General features: G+C 36.3%; 1 protein-coding gene across 1 annotated transcript; it reads right to left on the reverse strand.

Annotated features, from left to right (window-relative positions):
• Nucleotides 1–392: 392 nt before the first annotated feature.
• On the reverse strand, nt 393–10,575 carry LOC112528694 (AMSH-like ubiquitin thioesterase 3). Its single transcript, XM_025139714.1, has 14 exons — nt 10,371–10,575; nt 8,075–8,139; nt 7,873–7,948; nt 7,565–7,768; nt 6,865–6,959; nt 5,862–5,964; nt 5,745–5,791; nt 5,232–5,550; nt 5,035–5,124; nt 4,864–4,926; nt 4,349–4,423; nt 4,157–4,219; nt 2,032–2,084; nt 393–738 (listed from the first exon to the last, which is right to left on the reverse strand). The coding sequence occupies exons 1-14, from the start codon at nt 10,485–10,487 to the stop codon at nt 564–566; spliced, it is 1,545 nt and encodes a 514-aa protein (XP_024995482.1). The 5' UTR covers nt 10,488–10,575; the 3' UTR covers nt 393–563.
• Nucleotides 10,576–10,791: the final 216 nt, after the last annotated feature.

A 10,791-nucleotide genomic window follows, 5' to 3' on the forward strand; every position in this document is an offset into this window, starting at 1 on the left:
TCTGATTTCATAATCACTTTCTCCAGAAAGAAGGGAACGTCTGAGTTTTATTGCTCCATAAAATATCCTCTTTTTTAAACCATATACAATATAGAGAAGGTTCAAATGAGAAAGCTAACCATTTAAGAAAACAAGAAAAAGTCGTTAATATACAAAATCACATGTGATTTAACGTTAACATCAAAAAAATGAAAGCGGAGGACTTTTGAACCTGTATAATTTTGTATATGTATGTATGCATCATGTATGATTTTGTACATAAACATTATTGTACGTGAACATTATATGATTTTTTATATTAACAACTTTTTCCTTATTTTCCTAAATAGTTAACGTTCTTGTTTAAACCTACCCACATATATATATATATATATAACAAAAATTGACATAATGACTAATAATCCGTATGTAACCAATATATTCAGACACATACCATAGGAACATATACCTGTCTGTCTCTTACTGCAACTCTTCACAAAAAGTTTGTCCCCTCACACCCCCAGATCATATTCACAAAAACATATCTGTGAAAATAATTTACAGCTGGAATTACGTAACTAAGTTCATCGAAGATCTACAACGTCAAATTTCACAGTCTCATTCATATAAACATGAGAACAATGCTCGTAAATTGGGCTGCCATCATCTGGTTCCTCATGAGGATGAAAACCACGTTGATCACAATTCCGTATGAGTTTCACTCCAGCAGGGTCCGAAAGGTGAAATATACCATGCGGACTGCATTCAAAACAAAAGGTTTAGTACACATATAATCCCTCCATCATCGTCTTCACAAGTGAAGACAGTCCATAGCTAAATACAGGCTCCCTTTGTCCCTAAAATTGAATCTCAAATTCTAGTTTGAAACAGCTTAAGTTCCACTGCGTTTCTGTTCTATTACTAGTAATCAATTTTTTCCACAGGAAAATTTTCTTGTCAATTTTGATGTTAAAGGAGAACTCAGATACTCCCTCCATTGCAAATTTGCAATCTGTTTGCCCACTTCAGGATCTTTTACCATTTTCGTAATGTTTAGTCATTTAGCTATTTAAAAAGCAATCAGATAATACAGTTCATTAAATAAGCCTAATTCATCTTTCTCTTTCTGTCAAGGAAGTTCAAAGATGGGTAAAGTGGAATAAAATGGAATAAAATTTATCGAAGTCACAAGCTGCAAGGTAAAAATTGCATTCCTATATCGATATGTCAAAAGCTTAAACCACTCACATTTTGAACACGGAATACTAAAGGTTCTACTACCTTGTGAAAAATAGTTGTTTGTCCCCAATCACATGGTCATCCTACTCCAATTTCATGCTAAAATTTGTAATTTGTAGGTTCTAAACAATTTACCCTTGTGAAAAAACAATCACAATATTAAGACCAAGATGATTGCACTGAACTAGCAAGGGTAAATTGATCAAACATTTAGGGGCCGTTTACCAAACACTTACCCGGGCAAACGCTTACCAAGTCACATTACCTCACCGGATGAATATGGCAAGGACCAAAAATCTTACCCGGTAAGAGCGAGACAAGGACCATGAGTCTTACCCGGTAAGTGAGGGTGACAAAATATGACGAGGATTTTGGAGTACAAATGGTCAAAAAAATAAAAATTTTAATACATGAAACGGCGAAAACAGTATTTTATGTTCGAGTCCAAAAATCATAAGCCTCAATATTAAGGTTCATTGAATCCAACAAAAAAACACTAGTACAGTGTGCTGGGCGTATTAACTTGTAAAAATATTCTACCTTTCAAATACTTGCAAGCAGTTTCATGCATTGAAGGATAGAAATACAATACTTGACCAAATTTGAGCCCAAGAGTTGCTCGCCAATATGATTTCCAATTTCTAGTCTAAAATAAGAACTATAGAATCACTCGTGAAAGATAACAAGGTTCCTTGAACATATTTGTAACTGTGAATAGCAAATTAGAATGAAATTGTACCCAAAATTACGCTTCAAATTTCAATACCATATATAGATTTCTAAGCATGAAAGCAGGCGTTGATAGAACTGTACCTAGATGTGTCTGAAGGAGCCATCACAATTGCAATTGCTTCTGGAAGCATAATCTGAAAAAGAAGGAAAAAACAACAGTTACTGAAACATAAGTAAAGAGATTTGCAACATCTGTGAAAAAATTCCATTGAACTTGTTGCGCAACACAATAATCCACTCCTATCATACATTAATGCATACATCTCCATTGTGTGTTATATGGCCATCACAAACCGTGAATGTGTGATCCTGATTACAGTTGTTTAAGGTTCAGCATAGCATGATGATTGACCTGTGATATGCCTAGGGTACATGCAAAGAGAGTGTGAGAATGAGGAATCAAGGCATGCATTTAGCAATATTTGGAAAACAGCAAGGATTTAAATATTTAGACCCAAAGAAAATAGAAGCTCAACCACTCATGCAAACCGTGCTTCTCTTCAGCTCTAAAAAGCAAAACAACCTTAAGGTCTAAAGTAAAATAAATCATTATGCAAAAGTTGATCACTTGGTTTTTCCTATCAATCCAGCAGCTACGGGGAACTATCATAAAACTGCCATTTCTTAGTTGATTCTCTACTCTTTTGGTGACTCAATCTATTGGAATACCTGAAACCTTGAAATAACGGTCGAACGGCTACATTATGTGGGAATTCAAATGAATAATACATGCAAGAGGGATATGGAATGTGCTAAACCATTGTGTGGTCACCGATGTGCCATTATATGTTGGCGTTTTATGTTTACTGGTTCGATGTTGATATCTTAGAATACAATTGAGGTGGATGATTTCACTAAATCCATCCATCAATCTTCATTACTATGACATGTGATTACAGTTTTAGTAGTTGGTAAAATTTATTGTTATTGTAATGGAGTCTAAAAAGGTTTGATAAACATATAAATTAAAAAGGTTAATTTATTTATCATCCCGTTCAAATATGTATTTATAAGCCAAAGAAAAAATCACAAAGAAATTGAATATAAAGGGTAATTTGGACATTTGCGATTATTTACACTCCAATTCCAAAGATATATATACAAACCAAGCATGAAATTACAAAAAAATTAAATTGCAATTCTGTTCCATGTCAACCAAATGTTTGGGTTAATCACATTCCCTTCCATTCCATTTCCCTGTCAATTGAATTCTTTTGACAATTTCATTCCTTCGAAAAGAAATTTGTGAACCAAAAGCCACCTAAGACGTGAGATTCCAGATGCATGCTACCATTTCATTCACCTGCTCATCTTATACAAACTTAATAGCACCCAACTAATGAAAGATACTTTCTTAGCCACCTACTTGGACTAAAGTGTGTTGCGACTTGTGCATGAGGCATGGTACATTATCACCTGGCAAAACATTCTAAACAAACACGAGCAAAACAGCTTTTGATCATTTCAAAGGGTCTTGACCTAATTACCAACTAAGGCACCTAAGGTCTAACCACATTTAAATAATAAAGGACCCATCGCCTTCAAATTCTAGTCAATACCGTAATACTCCACTGATGTCTTCCTCAACCCAATCCAACCCAACCCAGCTACTACCACTTCTGATGTAACAATCAACATACCTTTCAACACCAACACCCCCAATAATTATAACCATCTTTGGAACACTTGAGAGTATCATCACTCAAAGTTATGATTAACTGGTTGATGGTTTAGCATATCATTCTAGAGCTACTTACCTCTGATCCCTCTCCCAATAAAAGTCAACTAAGTGGTTTACACCTGCTTCTTCTCTCTAGTATCTCCTCCAATCAATTAGCAGATGTGATACTCACAAGAACGTACTCCTCTCCTTCAAGTCCACTAATCAACTGTTCAACAACAGTATCTCCCCATTTGTTCATCTAAACTACAGTATCTCACTATACACAACAAAATTTTCAATCACTATCAGGGAAGCCACATATCAGCTACTCCTCCCTCCATCCCTCTTTGCTGCATCTACCTTGTATCCTCCCTCACATCCCTCCAATCAGCCTTGTCAATGGACCCAGGAGTTGACTCAGGCATTGAGTGCCTTCATGTATCAATACAGATAATTTGACCATCAATGAACAATGTGAAACTAGTATATTCAATCAATGAGTGGAGTCAGGAAACACACAAATTACAGTATGTTCTATTGTACCTGATATGAGTAATGAGTGTGCAGATCAACTGATGACATGAAACAGGTCTGCGATGGATGAGTCTGGAAAAATTCACGTGGCCAAAACATCAAAAAGTCTATCCTTATATCATTTTGCAATCTACATATCAGCATACAACCGTAGGTAGTATACGACTGCTTGTCAGCAAAGCTATACATCAAGGCACTTACATGAATCCATCCAAGAGGGAAGAGAGAACGCTTGTCCTGAACCTCAAATATATCTTCTTCATTCAGTGTCTGACACTGGTGGCAAAATACAATGCATCAGGAGTTAGTTTATCATCGCGAATGCACCAACTAGAGAAATGCAGCCAAAAACAACAAATCACAACCATAGATTGTAAAATTGATCATGCAAATATTAGTGAACTTGAATATCAATATTAAAGGAAAGAGGTGTGGTAAGACAAAAATGTTGAGAACTAACAGACTGGAGAAGTTGATCAAGAGTATCACCGTCTTATGACAAACTGAAAACATCAGTTTAGATGGATAAAATTGTTAAAGCTCATCTATTTTTGGAACGGAAGAAGATCAAAAACAATTTATTTAGACCACCCTGCCTAATTTGTAAAAGGGCTGGGTTGACTTGATAAGAAAAAGATCATACAGCCTTGTATAAATACCAACTCGATGGCAAATACAATTAAATAGATTGATATTATATAGTTCTGAATTCTTACTGAATCAGAAGTCGACTCCTGCTTTGGTATAATAAGTGTGGTGATTTGAAAATTCCTGTTTTTCTACAGTCAGATTAATAAAAATAAGTAAGATAACAAGATCCAACAACTTTAAGAAAAGTATCTACATTAGTCTATTCAATTCAGAGTTTCAGACTAATGTACTCTTACCAAAGAACCAGCAAGAACACCACATGTTTCTAAATTTTTTTTAGTATTTTCCTGTGCCAATCTCAAAAAAGCTTGCATCATTTGTACAGGCTGCAAAAAAGTTAAAGTAAAGTTGTCACATCTACCAAGAACAGTGGTCAGAAATACTCCTCAAACTTCCAAGAATAGAAGGAATATTTATCAGAAATACAACTTACAATATGTAAATGGTGATATGTATTAGAAGTGGTTGCATCATCTTGCAACGACTTTGCAGGTCCAGGTCTTGGGTCAGCAACTCGTGCTGGAGAAATTGGACTATGTTCTGGCTGCAGTCGAGCAAGCACAGGAGGGGGAGAAGGTTGCCTAATATTTCCAGAAAGAAAATGATCATCATCAAACTGAGTGAATGACTCCACAGCAGGACGCGACCATCTACCATCATCTAACGAGAGCACTGATTCCATTGTAGATATATCCACTCCTGAGTTGCCATCTTTGACACCAGTAAGGTCACTTTGTGCAGACTGAATTAAGCTACGAGCACAATAGAATATAGTATAAGCAGATAACATCTAGCAGAAAAATACAAAGAGAAAATGCAAAGGGATTTTACAAGTTACTGATGAATAAAGAGTGCTGATTAAAATATTAATAATCAGGGAATGCCACTAGAACTACTAGGCTTCAAAGTAAATTTAAAATAGGCAAACTTCTGTAAGGATGCTGACCTTAAATTATCACTTGAATTTAAGTCGCTATACGTTGGATACTGCACCTGTGTCACACAACACGATTTAGTCTTGGAGTTCAAAATTCAAAGTATAATAAAGCATGATGACTTGTACCTTTATCTGAGCACTAGGGCCTGCCCACTGACTGCGAAGACCATTAGGGCCTAAAAGAGAATGTCTTGATAAAGTTTCTTGTCTGGGAGGTGGCAATAGAGATCTGCAAATAACATTAAAGCTTAGTATGCTAACACAGGCAATTACTTCATCTTCACATCCACTCTTACATATAACAAAAACAGCTTAATCTTACGTCTCACACTCTCCATACAATTACCAACTCCAAACCCCTTTCCCCCATAAAAGATGGTTGTATATCTCCCAGGAAGGAAAATGGTGAAGAACCTGAACCTAAGAAAGCCTTGATTTGAAATTGGTGAGGTGGGCTAAAAGCGGAACCTCTATAAGAAGGATAACTGACCAAAACCTAAGTGCAAATGGATGCACAAATTGCATTTCTTCACCCCTTTTGAAGCCAGTCCACTTGTTTTATTCTATAAATAAAGTCCTTGTTACTACAACTACATATGTTGCCTTTGGCATGCCCCCTTCTCCAGCATATCTGGAGGTACCCCTGATGTTTTGATCAATATAGCATAGTTCTAATAAGTCATAAAGTTTGTCTCATCGAAGTCCTCCACATAGTGTCAACAAGTAAGCATCCTTTACTTTATAGTTAAGATTTTGCATATTTTAAACTAAAGATATGGATGTTTAGAAATTTACTGCCCTCTGAACATAGACCACTGTCTCCTATAACTTTTTCTCAGCACTTCTATATGATCTACAACAAGGGCAACTTATAAGGAAATGCATGGTTCGATCAGGGAAAATAAAACAGCTAATACAAGACTCCATCTTTTACAACAAGAACATTGGCATTTCGAATTCTTTTCAAGCAACAAATAAGTCTAGTTGGTTACACATTGCAACTCATTTCAAAATGACATTGTATGGGAAAAGCTCGTCTCGATCATTGCCACCCACAATAGAACAAGGAAAGCTCATAACAAACCTCAGTCATAAGAAATGGATGCATTTATCATATATAAACACTCACAGCTTTTGAAACTGCATGTCATTGGAACTTGATTGTTTATTTTGAGTACTCCCAAGGTTCTGATTCCATGATAGCAGACTTTCCCTGTTGTGGGACTGCAACAACATAAAGAAAAGCATAAGAGGTGATGTAAAAAGATAATTGACGAAAAGGCAACTAATGAATTAATGAGTACCAGAAGCTTATTAATCATCAAGATTTTACTGAGTTAAAAAGCAACCACCCTTTTAGAAATTTCAAATTCAAATAGGTGAGCAAATAAGTTTCCTTGATCATTTGTAACTTTGTATCTTTTTAATAGGCTAATAGCAAAGAAAAACACAACTTGTAGCTTTGTCTATGACATAATTTGGCGCTATCTTAATTACACAATTATACCCCTTTTGCATCAACTTGCTCCTGAGTTCTTGTCAACACCTATGCACAGGAAAAACAAATACCACTTTCGTATTTTCTTATCAACCCGAAGGAATTCACTCTTTTTGAAGTGCCTTCTACTAGTGGATTTTAGAGACAAGAACTTTCCAAGGTATTCTGAATAGTAGATACTGGTATGACTCTTGCATATTCCCTATGCATTCAGTTATATAAAACCCCAGTACAAAGGATCTGATGCCAAATATCTGTCCAAAGATGCAATAGGATGTGTCTCAGCAACTAAGCCCTCCACTTAGCTTAACATGCTAACAGCAATTATTACCTGTTTGTTATCAAAGCCGGAAGGAACTCTGTTATTCACAGCAGGTACTTGAAAATAAGACTCCCCTGACCTATGTGGTAGGGTTTCTCCAAGGCCATTTGGTTGAGATTCTTCATTTCTAGTATGACCTTTGTTCAATCCATCTACTTGACGGCCAACTTCGTCTTTCAAAGATTCCAACTCATCCATCACCACAAGCAATTGCTGGAAAAAGTGGGAAATACATAACACCTTGTCATCAAAACTTTTAACCCTTTGAAGGAAACTACAGTATGAGACACAGCTATGAATCAAAGAAGCATTTTCACCTTCTTGCAATATGCGCGTTCCTTTGAACATAAAACCTGGTAGTCACGATGAAATCTTATAGTATCCAGGACCAAACTGAAATGACAAACAAAAGTAATAGTATACTTAACAACGATAAACAGATGGCACCCGTATAGTTGTATGAAGTTGCAGAAGTCAGAATATCTAAATTTCAATCTGATTGTGACTTTCTTTCATTACCTTGAATATCTTAGAAGCATAACATACAAATCTATAACATTCTTTTCCTCTCGATATATGCGTGCCTGCATGCAGAGAAGATTAGTGGAGATACACAAAAAACACCAACATTACACACTGCATCACAAAATCTCTAGTTGGCAAAAGATGCAAGTATATGTACATATGAGATCATGCATATAGAAAAAGATTCACCAGAGACGCCTCTAAAAGCACAGTGAACACTTCATACCACAACCCATATCTTACATTACAAGCAGAAGCGGGTACATAAACATATGGTTTGAGGAGAAAATACAACATAGAAGTAACAATATAAGCAGTGTTACCTAAATTTTGGAGAGGTTGAAATAATGTTTACAAAGTTCTTGAGTAGGTAATAAATTGAAGTCACAGTGTACCCTACTACCGTCTGGGCCAAACTAAAATTTCTGGTGACCCAAAAGAAGAAATATGGATGTTAGTGCTGTAAGTGGGGGCATAAAGCACTTCAACTGTTTCACTTATCTACTACTCATATCAGCTATAGGGTTTATGCATTGTCTGATTTCTCACAGCAGTTTCCTCTGCTAGGATTTGAATAATTGGTCCCTACATAATTCCAGTCTCAGCTCTCAAGATTTTTCACAGTAAATTCTTCTCACCTTCTTGCTGTCATTTTCCTGCAAGGGTTTCCATGGAACTGTATCTTCAATTGTGTTCTTTTTCATTTCAAAAAGAGATGAAGCAAAAAAAAAAGCCAAATGGGTATACAATAAGGAGTCAGATCATCAAATCAGTCATTGAAGGGCCATCTCTGGGGATGAGATGGCCCTCTCATTCATCATAGTGAAATATGTTGTTATGGCTTATTCTTCCCTTAATGGGTTAGAACTAAATTGATAGACGAGGCCAGAAATTTTTGTCTAGTTTTTGTTTGCTGCCAATAAAAGTTTAATCATTGATATTGCTAGACATGATTCACAGATCCTTCTTCACATGCTATTGAGGGATCGTATTCATGCTGATAGGGTATGTCATGTATGTCTTACGAGACTAAGATTCACATGGAGGTCTAAGTGGCTTGTGCTGGGATGGTTAAGATTTTCTATGTAGGAGTTAGTTCTATTATTCTGAACACAAGTATATATACAGCCTCCTTATGGTTTGTTTTTTTTCCACTTTCCGTTTGTGGTTCCATGTTGCTTTGATAAGATAAATCTAATGCCCTTCCTCCAAATTCTTGTGTATGGAAGATACGATTCTAACCTGCTTGGTAATATCACTGCTTTACATCGTCCCAAAGATATTAGCACCACTCTCTATCCTGAAGGCTCAAAGAGAGACAACCTTAAAAAGGCTTACTCAACATGTTAACAATTATGAGAGCAGAATAAAGTCAAATGTACATAATTTGGCATCATAGTGTAGCATAAAGAAGTTCAAAGGGCATATGACATATACAAGAATGGATGCAATTGAAAGCTGAAAGAGATTATAGGAATCTGCAAATGAGGAAAGGAGGAAGCATTGCTTGTGAACATTTGGTCATCTACAGTTTGTACCAAGAGGACTGTGTGGTGTTCATAGGGTACTAGGGTGGCCAAATCCACTTTTCCCACATTTGACACTACAAACAGAATCCCCTGATTTTTATTGAATGTTGTTAATACTACTGGATAGCCATGAATAGGAGGTAGGCTATCTAATGTCTATGTTTCACAACAAAGTACTTACACTAGTCAGCCTCACCAACAAAACTTTTATGGCCTAAAATCGTGCCTGCAAGAGGGAGTAGTTAAGAGAGAGGCAAGTCTGGACCATGACCTAAAGCGTCCATCCTAGCATCTCTCTCAACCAAACATGCTTAGTTGTGGAGCTCTACGCATAGATCATAACTAATATCAGCAAAAGCAGCAGAAAGGTTCATTTGATTAGAATACAATTAAGGAATTGCCATTTAGGTAGCAAATGTTGGAGAGACACAATGCATGGAGGCACACCAGCCACATCGATCACCAGTTGCTAACAATGGATACCATTTATTTTTATGCCCCAAAGGGGAAAAGATAAGCAGAAGCATAGAAAGCTAAAAACTACCAAGTCATCCTCAGCAATATTTGACGGTTAACTAAACCTCAATTCGGATAAATAATCTATAACATGTAAACCCTAAGTAACTAAAATCATAAACTAATCAGATTCAATTTCAATCAATGTGGACTAGCAATCAAACAATTGCCCCAAGAAGGAAACAGATATAGAAGTCAGAAGTAAACTGATAACTCGTCGGCTTTCCTTTTATCGTCAAGGATACCTGTTTGAGGAGATTATCGGCGATTCGGTAATAATTACGAAGAGGAATTCGATCATCGACGTCGATCTTGCGAGCCATGGCGTTGATGTTGATCGGCTTCCCGAGTGGAGGCCTCATGCTTTTGACTACGGGATCTCCGGATATAGAACTTTTTCCGGTGAGGCTTCGCCGGAGTACACTAGGACGTTGTTCAGGAAATTGTGTTCCCGTCAAGCAAAGAAAACTGCGTTTGGAGATGACGACATGATGTTATTTTGTACCAAAAATATTCTTCTTTATTTTCTTGTAATCTTTTGTTTTGATCTCTGCTATATTAAGTATTCGATAAAAACTTTTAAAAACTATTTTTTATGTATAAAATATTGTATATTAATACATATTACTTAAGACTCAAGATTGCAAGTAGATTGTGTATAACAGC

The sequence above is a fragment of the Cynara cardunculus genome (assembly GCF_001531365.2).
Source record: "Cynara cardunculus var. scolymus isolate 2C chromosome LG 15, CcrdV1, whole genome shotgun sequence".
Lineage (NCBI taxonomy): Eukaryota > Viridiplantae > Streptophyta > Magnoliopsida > Asterales > Asteraceae > Cynara > Cynara cardunculus.

What these genes read in the sequence shown, in the direction of transcription:
- LOC112528694 (XM_025139714.1), bottom strand. Translation starts at nt 10,487, where the DNA reads ATGAGGCCTCCACTCGGGAAGCCGATCAACATCAACGCCATGGCTCGC. An exon ending in GACATGCAGTTTCAAAAGCT is followed by an intron (nt 5,965 to 6,864) that starts GTGAGTGTTTAT and finishes TGTTATTTGCAG; the next exon opens with ATCTCTATTGCCACCTCCCA. An exon ending in GCCCTAGTGCTCAGATAAAG is followed by an intron (nt 5,792 to 5,861) that starts GTACAAGTCATC and finishes TGTGTGACACAG; the next exon opens with GTGCAGTATCCAACGTATAG.